General features: G+C 33.4%; 2 protein-coding genes across 4 annotated transcripts; both read left to right on the forward strand.

Moving 5' to 3' along the window:
* Positions 1-427: 427 nt before the first annotated feature.
* Positions 428-4146, forward strand: LOC18051957 (probable serine/threonine-protein kinase PBL7). 3 transcript variants are annotated; one of them, XM_024191585.1, is made up of 7 exons: positions 428-682; positions 1199-1437; positions 1762-1894; positions 2485-2743; positions 2886-3018; positions 3437-3640; positions 3907-4146. In XM_024191585.1, exons 1-7 carry the CDS (start codon positions 529-531, stop codon positions 3970-3972), a joined length of 1188 nt encoding a protein of 395 aa, XP_024047353.1. In that variant the 5' UTR covers positions 428-528; the 3' UTR covers positions 3973-4146. The 3 variants fall into 3 exon arrangements, with proteins under 3 accessions (XP_024047353.1, XP_024047352.1, XP_006446813.1); XM_024191584.1 differs by having other exon boundaries at positions 3437-3632; positions 3899-4146; XM_006446750.2 differs by having other exon boundaries at positions 3437-4146.
* Positions 4147-11496: 7350 nt separating this feature from the next.
* LOC112101102 (peroxidase P7-like) lies at positions 11497-13150 on the forward strand. The gene is made up of 3 exons (XM_024191235.1): positions 11497-11820; positions 12103-12294; positions 12438-13150. The coding sequence occupies exons 1-3, from the start codon at positions 11602-11604 to the stop codon at positions 12984-12986; spliced, it is 960 nt and encodes a 319-aa protein (XP_024047003.1). The 5' UTR covers positions 11497-11601; the 3' UTR covers positions 12987-13150.
* Positions 13151-14930: the final 1780 nt, after the last annotated feature.

The following is a 14930-nucleotide window of genomic DNA, read 5'->3' on the forward strand; positions in this document are numbered from 1 at the left end:
TCTTGGTGTCCAGTTAAGATGTGATACATTCAAAACATAAAACAACTGTTTTTACTTTTGTAACTTTCCTTTAGTTTTCCTGTCAGAAACATAATCAACTTGTTTTCACTAAAAAAAAAAAGTAAAAAATGAATGCCACTAAACATAATATTTCTAAAAAATATAACAACTGCACCTTAATTTTTTTTTTTTTTGGGTAAAAAAATTGAAGACTTAATAAATCATTTAACCTCCAATCGGAAAAAAAAAAAAAAAACTCAAATTCTCTGTTGACCATTGACGCAACTTATGGCTATGGATTAAAATAAGGAGAATTAGTGGTAAGTAACGAGAATATTTAAAATTTCAAGTACTTGAGAGCAAAAAGAGCAGTGTCACTTCAACAATTCTCCGCGCCATCGCAAAAACGGACAAGTACACACAGGGTGTCAGACAGTGAGCATGTCATCACTCACAGCCGAAGCCTTATTCAAACCCTCCATTTCTCTCTCTTTGCTTCTTATTCTTCCATTCTCTTAATAAACAGAAATGGAAGGAGACGATGAGTACAGAAGAAAAGAGCGCGTTGCCTTGGTGGTTATTGTGGTGGTTGCCTCACTAGCCTTGGCTTCTTTGCTCGTCGCTTTTAGCTACTACTGCTACATACGTAACAAGGTCTCTAAGCGCTTAAATACCCCCAAAAGTAAGTTACGTTTTACTTTTGTTTATGTAAAGCGCTATTAGTTTTTTTAAAAAGATTAATTTTTTCTTTTACTCTTTTCCACTGTTTGTCTGCTTAGGAAATGCATGACCGTACAGAGATTTCTTTGTTAGTCATACCCACACTTTTTCTGTGACCAAACAGAGGTCAAACTCTGTTTATGGGTTTTTGGTCTTCTGGGTTGATATGGAAGATGAGTTGTTAGTGTGGCTTTTTATTATCAGGAATGAATCTTTTATGTGTTTCCTTTTCCTGAAAAAGAAAAAGAAATGGATTTTGGTTGCTGAATAGTTGACGAACAGACTAAAATTAAAAGTTTTGGTGTATCTTTATGTTATTATTATTATTTTCTTTTTACTGAATAACCAAGCTCACCGAGCCAGAGTTTGTTGTTCTGTGGTTGAAATATAAGAATTAAGAAATTGAAGTTTATTAATGCTGATTCTTGAAAGCCTTTACCTTTGGTCAGCAAACTAATGGTTCAGTTTGCTTTTGAAGGTGTTAATCGTGAGGAGAAAGGTGAGTCGGGAAAATTGGAAGTTGCTACTGATAATGGACTTCAGGTGTTCACTTTCAAGCAGCTGCATTCAGCTACTGGTGGTTTCAGCAAGTCGAATGTGGTTGGGCACGGTGGTTTTGGGTTAGTGTACCAGGGAGTGCTTAGTAATGGGAGGAAAGTTGCAATTAAGTTGATGGATCAAGCAGGAAAGCAGGGAGAAGATGAATTTAAGATGGAGGTTTGATCTCAATTTGTAATTTTTCTTTTTGGCTCCATTCTGTTAGGAGAAATATTGAGGGATAGATAAAAATTAATAATAATAATAATAATGAAGTTCGATATCTGTTTGCCATCCTTTTTCCTAAAAAATATCAATTTAACCAAATGATTGCAAAGGACTTGGTTGAGTTGATTTTTCTAGGTCTCTGCTTATGAAGGTGAAAAGCATGTTCTCTTGTGATTTATTCTCCTTCAAACTCTGTGTAACTCGATGGTTCATTATTTGAGACATGTTGGCTTATGAACTTGGCTATTCCCTGAAAGGCATTGTGATTGACTATAGGTGGAGTTGCTTGGTCGGCTACGGTCACCATATCTGCTGGCTCTGCTTGGATATTGTTCTGATCGTCGTAAATTGCTTGTGTATGATTACATGGCAAATGGTGGCCTACAAGAACATCTGTATCCTGCTAATGGTAATCTCTTTTAGTCTCTATGCTTGTATCGATAGTTACAGTGAAATCTGTTCTTATCTTCACCTGCAGATGCTGGCTTTTTCCCATATCTCCTCCATGGTTTTTCTTTCCTTGTTTAGTTGTGTGATGTTTATTTTTGGAGGGCTAAAAACAAACTTAAGCACCGTGTTTTTTTTTTGTTATAGTTAAAGAAGAGTTAGTTGTTGTGTTTGTGGCATTAATGTCTTTGTTGTGATGCTTTTGATGCATTATATCATCTAATAATGATCTTCTTTAGATCCTTTTCTTGGCATATTGCTCCTAAACCAATTAAAGATTTGAAAAGCTTATCCGTGCTTCAATGACGTTCTGAGCAGATAGAGTAGAAACAATCTAAGCTGTAAATCCTTCGTAAGAATTATGCATATTTAGAGTAACAATAGTTATGCATCTGAATATAGTTAGGGATGAGGAAAGAAAAGTAATCTTTAGTTTAGAATCCATAATCCATGAATAAATAAGCTTGGCTTACTGTTATAAGATTCCTTCTGATAGGTTTGGCTTTGTTGTAATACGAGCAAATATGTGAAGAAATAGTGTTAAAAATGCAGGTTCCAACTCAGTTGCCTCCAAATTGGACTGGGAAACCCGACTTAGAATAGCTCTTGAAGCTGCTAAAGGTTTGGAATTTCTCCATGAGCATTGTAGCCCCCCTGTGATTCACAGAGATTTTAAGAGCAGCAACATCCTCTTGGACAAAAATTTTCATGCCAAAGTTTCTGATTTTGGTTTGGCCAAGATTGGATCTGACAAAGCTGGTGGACATGTGTCAACTCGAGTCTTGGGCACCCAGGGATATGTTGCTCCTGAGTAAGAACCACTAAACTCTTTTCTTCATGTTGTTGAATGCACTAGCTTGGAAATAAGATGGTGTTTTATATCTGAATATGGAATCCATTTTTAATATGAAAGTTCTGAACTCAAATTTCGGGTGAGCTTGTTTACTATACAGGTATGCATTAACTGGGCATCTAACAACAAAATCAGACGTTTATAGTTATGGGGTTGTCCTTCTGGAATTGCTTACAGGCAGAGTTCCCATTGATGTGAATAAACCATCCGGAGAAGGAGTTCTGGTGTCTTGGGTGGGTTTCTTATCTTTCCTCTTCATTTAGTTAAACTAGTTATGATGATCATTTGTAATGTTCTGATTGTCCATGTCATCTGTTTACTTTAAAATCATCAACTAATGATCGTTCGCTCTTGGTTAGATTCTCGCGTTTGCTTAAGATTTGACATGGCTACTTATGTGTGATTGGGCCTCTGCCTAATATCCTTTGAGTTTTCACAGAGAGTTTCATTACTTTATTTATAGGCTGAATGGTTTGCTTATTCAACCCTCAAAAGGCTTTACAGAAAACATAGCATAACATAAACATGGTTTAGAATGGATATTACAAGATACCATGATTCCACTGGATAAGTTTGTTAGCATTAGTTCCTTTTATTCGATTATTTCTCTCATTTTTTTATATTTCCTGATCATTCCTTTGTCTGCAAAAGGCCTTGCCTCGGTTGACAGATAGGGAGAAGATTTTAGAGATCATGGATCCAGCATTGGAGGGCCAATACTCAATGAAAGAGGTTATTCAGGTGGCGGCAATTGCAGCTATGTGCGTGCAACCAGAGGCAGACTACAGACCACTGATGGCTGATGTTGTCCAGTCACTAGTCCCGCTGGTGAAATACAACCGGTCAACTCCAAAGATAAGCAGCTCCCCGAGCTTCCATGCCTCCAGGTCACCTGCATTTCCAGATAAAGTAGGTGATTGAAACTAAAGTATAACCTATCTCAGTCAGTGCATCTCCTTTTAGCTAAATTGGAAACTTGCCTATTTCTTGTTATTTGGGCCTTTTATTACAGTCTTCAGCAATCTGCATGCAGAAAAACTAGTACTTTAGCTTATGAATGCTAATTATCTTCAAGTGGGTATGGTGAAATTTTAATCAGCTGTATTAGAGCATCTCCAAAGATAAGCAGCTCCCCGAGCTTCCATGCCTCCAGGTCACCTGCATTTCCAGATAAAGTAGGTGATTGAAACTAAAGTATAACCTATCTCAGTCAGTGCATCTCCTTTTAGCTAAATTGGAAACTTGCCTATTTCTTGTTATTTGGGCCTTTTATTACAGTCTTCAGCAATCTGCATGCAGAAAAACTAGTACTTTAGCTTATGAATGCTAATTATCTTCAAGTGGGTATGGTGAAATTTTAATCAGCTGTATTAGAGCATCTCCAAAGATAAGCAGCTCCCCGAGCTTCCATGCCTCCAGGTCACCTGCATTTCCAGATAAAGTAGGTGATTGAAACTAAAGTATAACTTATCTCAGTCAGTGCATCTCCTTTTAGCTAAATTGGAAACTTGCCTATTTCTTGTTGTTTGGGCATTTTATTACAGTCTTCAGCAATCTGCATGCAGAAAAACTAGTACTTTAGCTTATGAATGCTAATTATCTTCTAAGTGGGTATGGTGAAATTTTAATCAGCTGAATTAGAGCATCTCCAAAAGTCTCTATTAATTTTACTCTTCAAACATCTATTTATTTACCTATGTGGCAAATAAAAGAGTGAAAAAACATATTATTCTCCAAAAGACTCTTCAAATAGAAATAAATTAATATTATTTTAATTAAATAATTATTTTTTTAAGGTAAAAATCAATAGCAATTAAAATACTTTTCTCTCTTTCTCTAATGAAAAATAATAAAATATAAATTGAAGAAGAAAAAATCAACCCTCCAAATTTGAAGAGAGAAAATCATCTCTTATTTGAAGAATCTTAATTGGAGTGTCTTTGGAGTCTTAAATATTGATATGTCTCTTTAAATAAATAATAAAATTTTATTTGAAGAGTTTTTTAGTGGTGCTCTTAATTAAACAAAACATTCGATCATTGTGAAAACGTATTTATTCCTTTAATGCATCTAAACTAATTATGTATACATATGGTCAACACATCTTATATTGACAGAGTCAGTAGCAACTTGCAAATTGGTAGACATAGTTGTTGTGAATGATTCACGCTAACATATTACGTACTAAATTATCTTTAGGATGGACGAAAATTCCCTTGTAATCAAAACTGTTCATATTTGAGGAAATACAGGTTTGATAGGTATTTTCTTTGACAAAAAAAAAAAAAAAAAAGCAATTAATAAAAGAGGACTTTGTGTAATTTCTGGAGTGTTTCGAATATACAACTCCTCTTTGCTTAACGTAGACCATCGGCGAGGCTGCCAACCTTTGACTATTGCAAGACGGTGATGAGATCAAAGTAGTGGGGGGGGATCAAATATTTTTCCACACAATACATAAATGAGAGATCCACAAGTCTACAACCCAATTATTACTGATGTGGCATTGTTAACTGCTAAGCAAACTGATTTAGACAATAACGAAAGCCAAATAATAATATTAAAACTATAAAATTAGCTGTAAAATTAGCCGGTAATCTCATCCTAAAATTAATACACAAACTGAAGTCAAACAGTCGGAGCATGTCGTTGTTTGTATCTTAGCTATTTCGACCAAACCCAAGAGCCAAGATGAGATTAATGGTCTTCACTCTTCAACTTATCTTCATGAGGGAATAAACGTTGTTGTTATAATCTCTAATAACCAGCTTTAAAGACTTTGTTTTATTTTTTATTTTTTTTAAAAAACTATTAATTGCGTATGTGAATGAAATCAATCACCTTTTCTATTCATGTGAGTGGAGTGGAAAGTCAATTTAAGAATTAAATAGAGTAATGCGATATTTATTTGACGAATATTCTCGTGTACGGATTATTAAATAATATATCATAAGGAGGAGAAAGTCTTATATGTAATCATTCACATCACGCCAACCTATAAAATAATGTGGCTAATCAAATTTTTGACATAATATATTTTGGTGTATAAAGTCTTTAAGTGCGACAAATATACCTCGTCATTTACGTTAAAAATAAAAAATAAAATTTTGAGTAATATACTTGTATAACCGGACTATATAATTTGTAATATCAAGTGCCAATCGTCATTTGTCATATACACTGTGTTGCTCGACCTTAACATCTACCATTATAGCCTTATAGAATTTGTATAGCTCACGACACCAAATACTGTATCATTTGGTATATAAAATTATGGATTATGTTAGTGATTATGATACAAAGAAAAATTGCATCACCAAGTTTGAATTTTGATACATGATGAATTCAATAGCAAATTGAACAACTAGTAACAAAGTTGGCTGAATGATTGAATAATAATGATAATGATGCATAACATGCAACTAAAAGTAGAAATTTGTCATAAAATAAAGAAAGTGAAAATGATCAAAACTCTACTATTGTTTGTTGAAAAAGTATTGAAAATAATACTTTTTCAACCTAACTCAAGACCCATAAAACCCTTTTGCTGATTAAAAAAACGTTTTAAAACATTTTTTAGGTGTAAAATAGTAAATATAAATCAATTTTTTTTGGGATGAGACTATTGTAATTGCTTAGTTGAGTTGGAGGCCATGGTATAAGGTTTGAATCTCCCTTTTAAGTTTTAAAGAATAAAATTTAATTTTAAAAAAAAACTTATTTCGCTGTTTTAATTTAAATTTAGTGAAAACTTTCTTATACAATATTTTCTACAGCTACTAAACTTATAGACATAATAAATGCTGCAATTGAAATCCGAAGAAAACAATCACTTCGACTTTTAAAAGTGGTGCAATTGATTCTTTGGTTTTTGAATTTTTGTAGATTCAAAAGAAGTAGCTTGGTTTCTGGATTTTTGATTTTTCAAAATATGTCTTTAGAATTTTTTTAATTTTCAAAAATATGATGCAAAGCTATAATAAATAAATAAAGGATAGAATGATTTTCGAGAGTAATATATAGTGTTCGAATATGTAGCGATAGCAATTGCTTTAAGTTTTAAATGTTCAGTTTAAATCAACGACTAATTTTTGTTTTTGATATAAATATTTTAAATATAGTGTATCTCAGAGCTTAGGAAATCAGATAATAATTTTAAGAATATTTTCATAGGTTGGAATGACCTCCCCATTATTATTTTTTTTTGGGAGGGAATTAATAAATTTTTAAATGAAGGTTAAATAATAAATTTCAACAAACAACATCGTAATTTTGATCATTTTCCCTCGTTAAGCCGTAAACTGAGGTCAAATGTCATGGCAAAGATAAAACCTTTGGTCAACCAAGCCGTCATGAGGTCATGGTCTTCGCTGTCCTCTGTGAGAACATTTTATATTCCAATACAGCCATTGTTGATACATAATATGAATGGTAGCGAGTATATTATGACACTAAATGTAAGAGGGTCAGCAATGAAGAATTAAAAAAGGGTAAAAGCTTGTTTAGTCCTTATATTATGAGGTTAATGTCCATTTAGTCTCTGTATTTTTTAAAACACCTCAAAACGTCCCTACTACTAAATATTGACACTTATGCCATTATTTTTTTTTAATTTTTAACTTGCTTTTACAATATTACATTTTTACAATAATGTTTCTTTTTTGGATATTAATAAAAAATTAAATTATCAAATTAAACTCAAAAATAAAATAAAAACAAAAAAGGTATATATTAATTTTTGTGGAAGCTCACGTATGTCTAAAAAATTAATATCGTAAAAAATTACATTATCAATTTTTTTAGAAAAATTAATATTTTAACTCAAGAGTGTGTTCCACAAAAATTAATATATATTTTTTAATTTTATTTTATTTTTTGGTGTTAAAGTGGTAATTTATTTTTTTCTTTTTAATAATGTCTAAAAAAATTATTATAATAGGGTTATTTTTTTTCTTTTTAATAATGTCTAAAAAATTATTATAATAGGGCAATATTATAAAAATAAGTTAAAAGGAACAGAAGATAATGGCAAAAGTGTCAATAATTTAATGGTAGGGATGGTTTGAGGTATTTTTAAAAATATAGGGACTAAACGAGCACTAACTTCAAAATATAGGGACTAAACGAGCTTTTACCCATTAAAAAATTAGCGTGTTTGGTTTTAAGAAATATAAAAAGAGGAGAGGAGAGAAAAGGAAGAGAGGGAAAAAAAAAGGAAAAAAAAATAAGTTTTATGTTCAACCAGACAATGAAAATAAATTAATCATATTTTTCACTCATTTTCTTTCCTGCTATTTCATTTCTATTCCTCTCCTATCATTTATTCCAACTAAACATTGGCTTAGAGATTTTTCAATGGAGAATAAGAATGAGAGCATTGTACCATTACCACCAATCAAAGGCAAATCCAACTCATGACTAGTTTTAATTTGGTTCAAGTCCCTGTCGCAGAAAATAAACTCTAAAATTGAAAAGAAATTTATTTGAGCTTCTATAAAAATAACCTCATTAAATTTATAAAAATAGCCTCATAAACTCATAAACCCATAAATTTAAACTTTAACTTTTAATAACTATAAAAGCCCACAATTTAATTAAAAAGATAAAGCCTACAATAACTTATATGAGTGGTTTTGTTATTATTTAATTGAGCCCCATTAAATGCACTAAAATAATCTCCAAAAATTCATGAACCCATAAAGTTTCAATTTTTGCATCTTGTTGTTATAAAATTTTAGCCCTCCAGTAAATCATTTTTCTGGATCTGCTATTGCCGCCAATATTATACTATAGTCAATGACGAGGCTCAGAGAGTACTAGCTCAAACAAGTTCTCTTAAAAATTCTTTTTCTTTAATTATAAATTTACCCTTACCGAAACCTATTTATATTAAGGGTAATTTATCGTCAGCCCCCATATGTTTCAACAATTACCGCCGCGCACCCACATGTTTCAACCATGTGCGGCGTGCACCCATTTCCGTTAAATAAACAGTTATTTGCAATGGTGTAAGGGTAAAAATGGAAATAGCTACTCTGAAAAATAAAAAAAAATTCATTTAGTTTCCAGAATCAAAGCTTAACTAATCATTTCAACCTCTGTAGCTTTACTATTCCTTCGTCATGTCAATGAGCTTGCTTGTACATGAAGCTCAGCTACTGGAAATTGGAGGGAAATCCAAGATGAAGAGACCCAAATGGCAGGAAAACCACCCATTATCACCTACTACTCTCATATACCACCCATTATCACCTACTACTCTCATATATATTATGGAGACAATTTTTTTTGCTGCATAATTCAAAAAATGCACTGAGATAACAGAGGTTTGAGAGCTAAACCAGTGACCCGTCCTTAAAGGAGCTAAGGTGAGTGAGAGCACTTTTTATTTAATTTTCGTTAGGTATACTGATTTGCATGTCAATTTGAATTGCTATATTTTGTGATTTGAATAAGTACAATTGCATTTTTGGATTTGATTTTATTATGGATGGTTGTGGCATTGGTTCTATTTAATTTTCTTTGGTCATTGATCATTGCTTGTTTGGAGAATGCTGAGATGGTTGTTGATAATTCATTGGGTGAATGCCCTTAATCGATGAAATTAACAAGGATTTTTGTGTTTAATGTTGTGTGTACATGATCTAAAGCTCAACAACGAACAAGTGTTGTTTGTATCAATATGCTAGTGAGTTTTGTCAGTCATGGTGAAGTTAAGGAGGGTTGCACAACATTAATATTTATACTGGTGGAACCCTCTTGCCGTTATGTTACCGTTGCAAAGGAACTATAAATGATGCCATCCACTGCCTATATATAGCCGTTACAATGCACAACTGCACATGCTTTACCTACGCTTGTAATGTGTTTATCTAATGCCACATATGTATTGTAATGAAATTGTTTTTGAAGGGCAAGAGTGTAATGTTAGTGACTTCACATAAGACAAAACTGATATGAATTTGTTTGTAATATTACCTTTTCAAATTCAAACTTTTGGCAATGCTGTTATTTCCATTTTTACCCCTACTCCATTTGAAATAACCGTTTATTTAACGGAAATGGGTGCGCGCCGCACATGGTTGAAACATGTGGGTGTGCGGCGCTAATTGTTGAAACATATGGGGGCTGACGATAAATTACCCTTATATTAATTAGTTATGTCGTCGATCTCTTCAACTATCATCAAGTTCTTGTCCGAGTTCATCATTTGAGACATAAATGTGTTATCTAAATAATTTTAAATAATGTTTAGAACAAATATTTTGAGGGACAAGACTCATTATATCTTTCTTTATTAGGTATATCTTTAATTTTTTTTTAACAAAAGTTACCTTGTGCAATAGAAAAACATTGAATTAGGAAAAATAAAAGAATTCAACCCACCCAAAACAAGATGCTGTTAACTTCACCGTTGACTGTAGTCATTCCTCCGAATACAGTTGTGGTAAGTCATAAGAACCCCTCATAATCTTATCCAGCTTGACTGCTTTAAGAATATTGCGGTAATCTTATCCAGCTTGACTCCAATATCATTTTTCAAAGGGTAATTTTTAAAAACCTCCCCTGAGGTTTGGGCTTGTTGCAAGTAGATGGCGAGAATTGATTTATTTGTAAAAAACCCCCTACCGTCAGTTAAGTTTAACATTGACCGTTAGTTGACCGTGCAAAGACAATATTACCCTTAACAATAGTTTATAAACGAAAATAACTAAAAAAAAACCAAAATTATTAATTATTTTACCCTTTTTAAATTATTGATATTTTCTTAAAGTTCCTATAAAAAAGTTAAAATTAAAAAATTAAAAAATCCTCTTTAAATTATTGATATTTCCTTAAAATTCCTACAAGAAAGATAAAATTAAAAATTTAAAAATGAAATAGTCATAATTTTTACCTATGATATTGTAAATTTTTAGAATTTACAAGGATAAAATTATCAAAAAATAGGGTTTATGCTTTTTGCACCAATAATTTTGGTTTTTTTTTAGTTATTTTTGTTTACAAACTATTGTTAAGGGTAATATTGTCTTTGCACGGTCAACTAACGGTCAATGTTAAACTTAACTGACGGTAGGAGGTTTTTTACAAATAAATCAATTCTCGCCATCTACTTGCAACAAGCCCAAACCTCAGGGGAGGTTTTTAAAAATTACCATTTTTCAAAATGAGCAGAGCAGACGTATCTGCACTGAAGTTTCTGTTAATATATATTTATATAGAGAGAGAGTCACTGGTAAGAAATTTTCCTCTAGGAATGATATAACCAGCAGGCAAAAGTCATTATCAAATAAGGGGGAAAAAAATTATTGAACGTGAGTAGTACGTAACGAAACAGTCCACTTACTATTTTTTAAACAAGGGAAAAAATGAAAAAAGAACATGCCCCCATGCTTAGACTTTGGAGTACAAGTTTATCTATGGCGAATCTTAATTTGTTGTATTGCATGGATTTGTTAGCAAGTCAACTCAAACTTTAATGTTAGTGCCATACAATCATACAAGTGCTTTTTTGGCTTTTGGAAGAATCTGCTTCCCTGAAATTCCGTCGGATCGATGATCTCCTTCAAACTCCTTTGACATATTATGAAAACGCGTTGGCAGCAATATTTGAAATTGAAACTTGAACTAATCGCACCCATTCATCATGAATTAATTATTTATTCGGCTCGGACCTTCATGCATGTTACTTATCTCTATAAATAGGAACTTGCCGCAAGCTCGTTTATTATCCCCCCCACAATCACAAAGCAACTAAACTGCTTGTCGCTTCTAGCCAGCTTATCTGCTTTAACTTTCCATTTTTGGATTGGTTCATGGCATCTTCAATTTCTTATTTGTTTGTTACACTTATACTCACAATTATATCCCTTCTAGCTTGCACCTCCACTGCGCAACTTTCTCCAACCTTTTATGCAACATCTTGCCCCAATTTTCAAAGAATCGCGAGGGATGAAATGACCAAAGCTGTTAATAGACAACCGCGTAATGCTGCCTCTATTCTTCGCCTCTTCTTCCATGACTGCTTCGTTAATGTACGTTTTTGCTAGTGTGTGTGTGTGTATGTACAGTGGTGATCTAATCTAAGATTCTAAACTATATTAAATTTAAAATAAATTGACATACTTTTATTTTTCATGTTCTAGAAGTATAAATATGTTCACATTAGAGTCAACTTGTCCTGAATTTTAATCTCCGGATTAGAAAATTATATATATATATATATTGTTTCTAATTTTATCATGATTTGGGAGTTACATATTTTATGTTTATATATATATATATATTATTATTTTATTTTATTTTGGTTTTTTTAGGGCTGCGATGGGTCGGTACTACTAGATGACACAGCCACATTCACCGGCGAGAAGAATGCAGGACCAAACAGAAACTCTGCTAGGGGTTTCGAAGTGATTGACGCCATTAAAACTCGTCTGGAAGCAGCTTGCAACGCCACCGTTTCATGTGCCGACATCCTTGCTGTTGCAGCCCGAGACGGTGTCGCCTTGGTCAGTCATTGCTTGCTTTTTGTTGAAATATTAATAGCACAGTTTAATTTTGCATGCAAGTATATGTGTGCTTTTGAAAAAAAATTAATAATAATCATTCATATTTCAATGTATTCATTAATTTTATTTATTTTTTAATGCAGCTTGGAGGACCGACTTGGACGGTACCGCTCGGCCGGCGAGATGCAAGAACGGCCAGTCAGAGTGCAGCCAATAGCCAAATCCCTGGACCATCCTCCAGCCTGGCAACACTCATATCAATGTTTGCAGCCAAAGGCCTGACCGCCCAAGACATGACAGTCCTCTCCGGCGGCCACGCCATCGGATTCGCTCGATGCGCCGCCTTCCGGAACCGCATATACAACGACACCAACATTGACCCAGCTTTTGCAACCACCAGAAGAACAACCTGCCCGGCTACTGGCGGCGACCCCAATCTTGCTCCCCTGGACCAGACTCCGAACCGGTTCGATAACAGCTACTATCAGAACCTGGTGAACCGACGCGGGCTGCTTCATTCTGATCAGGAGCTGTTCAATGGTGGCTCTCAGGATGCAACTGTTAGGGGTTATAGTACGAATCCTGCCTCTTTTGCTAGAGACTTTGCTGCTGCAATGGTCAAAATGGGCAATATTAGCCCACTCACTGGGACTAATGGAGAGATTAGGAGAAACTGCAGGGTGGTTAATTAATTGATTTACTCTGCTGGCGAGCTGCCTATGCTAGCTTGTTTTTATGGAATTGTGATTAAGTCTTTCAATTTGAATAAGTTTTATTACTGCAACTGTGGTCATGATTATCTTTTTCATTTGTAATTGTATAATCAACGGGATTTTCGGAGTTATTTTATGTGATATTTTCTTTGCGTCCTTCTTTTCTCTTCATGTGGGACAAACTTTTTTAGACCATCCGAAATATCTCGTTAGCACTTTTATATTTTATACACGTGTGTGTATCCCAAATTAAACATAATTTCATATAAAACTTTTTTATTCAAACTTATAATAATGGACGTGTTAGTCAAAGAAATTTATTCTCTTTATTTACTGAGAAAGTAAAAGAAAAATACATAAAAAATATCGTAATTTAATTGAAAGATCAAAAGATTGAATTCATCTTATTAGGTTACAAATGTAGCTTCGATTATGAGGGTATTTATATGAGTAACTAGAATCTTCTACAAGGAAAATAAAAAGTGAGCTACAACGCAACTCAACCACTTTTTAGAGGGAAATAACAACCAATGATTGACTTGCATAACAACCTACCTACATAAAAGCAAACTTAGCATCTTATTTAATTACATTTTGTTGACATAAGTGCTAACTCAACAGCTGAGTCAATAATATTCTTAACATGCCTCCATAAGCTCAAGGCATTGGATAGACATTGAGATTAGTTCTTGTATAAGCAAAATGATCAAAGGCAAGGAGCTTAGTAAATATGTCTTCTAGCTGATTAGAGCTGGATACATGTTCAATTGTAAGCTCCTTCTGAGCAATATGTTCTCTGACAAAGTGAAATCCAATTCAATGTGTTTGATTTTTGAATGATACTTAGGATTATTAGCTAAGGCCTCTATAGTTTTACTATCACAGTGCAAAAGAAGAGATTTAGACACTGATGCCTATAGTTCTTTCAAGATATAGGTAATCCACCAAACTTTTAAAGTTGCCAATGTTAATGCTCTGTACTCTGACTCAACAGTTGACCTAGAGATAATATTTTGTTTCTTTGAGGACCAAGAGACAAGATAAGTGCCTAGATAAGCACAGTAACCTCCAACAGACCTTCTATTATCTGGATCAGAACCCTAATCTCCATCTGAATGGGCTGTCAAATTGAGTGGCCTTCAATCGAAGAACTAAAGATCATAGTGTGCTATACATTGTAGGTAACTCAACACTCTGTTACATGCATGTCAGTACGAAGTGGTTAGAGCTACAAAAATTAACGCAATTTGTTAATAATGAAGGCTATGTCTGGCCTTGTTAAGGTTATATACTATAGAGAATCAACAATACTCCTATAAAGTGATGAATTCTCAAACATGTTGACTTTGTCTTTTTGTAGCTCGTCGGCAACACTTATAAGTGTATTGTAGATTTTACTGTCAAGTATATAAACCTTCTTTATAATATCAACAACTTATTTAATTTGAGCGAGATGTAGACCATCAACAAATGAGTCATTTCTAAACCAAGAAAGTAATTAAAATCCCTCAAGTCTTTAAGAGCAAATTCTGACCTAAGTTGATTGATATCTCTCTATTTGAGCATTGCTGGAACCAATTACTAGAATGTCATCCACATAGATAAAAATAACTAGTATATCACAACCCAATATGTTTAAGAAACAAAGGAAGTATTTTTACTTTTGAAGACTGAAATCCCCTATTTAAACTGGGGTAGACTCTTTAGCTTGTCATACCCAAGCTCTAGGGTGTCTGTTTTAAGGGTCATAAAGAAACTTTGTTTAATTATAGACATGAGTATGAAACTGACGATTAATGAAGTCTTCTAGTTGGTGTATAAACTCATCTTTTATAAGGAATCCCTTTGAAAAGGCATTGTTCACATTTAACTGCCCTTATTGACCAATAGTGTATGACTACTAGACTGAGCACAATCTTGACA

This window comes from Citrus clementina, unplaced genomic scaffold, assembly GCF_000493195.1.
Source record: "Citrus clementina cultivar Clemenules unplaced genomic scaffold, Citrus_clementina_v1.0 scaffold_2, whole genome shotgun sequence".
Lineage (NCBI taxonomy): Eukaryota > Viridiplantae > Streptophyta > Magnoliopsida > Sapindales > Rutaceae > Citrus > Citrus x clementina.

Bases quoted from the DNA above. Each gene is read 5' to 3' on its own strand.
- LOC18051957 (XM_006446750.2), top strand. From the start codon at position 529: ATGGAAGGAGACGATGAGTACAGAAGAAAAGAGCGCGTTGCCTTGGTG. The intron at 2,744-2,885 runs GTAAGAACCACT...TTTACTATACAG, and splicing joins CAGGGATATGTTGCTCCTGA to GTATGCATTAACTGGGCATC. The intron at 3,019-3,436 runs GTGGGTTTCTTA...TGTCTGCAAAAG, and splicing joins AAGGAGTTCTGGTGTCTTGG to GCCTTGCCTCGGTTGACAGA.
- LOC112101102 (XM_024191235.1), top strand. From the start codon at position 11,602: ATGGCATCTTCAATTTCTTATTTGTTTGTTACACTTATACTCACAATT. The intron at 11,821-12,102 runs GTACGTTTTTGC...TGGTTTTTTTAG, and splicing joins TCCATGACTGCTTCGTTAAT to GGCTGCGATGGGTCGGTACT. The intron at 12,295-12,437 runs GTCAGTCATTGC...TTTTTAATGCAG, and splicing joins CCCGAGACGGTGTCGCCTTG to CTTGGAGGACCGACTTGGAC.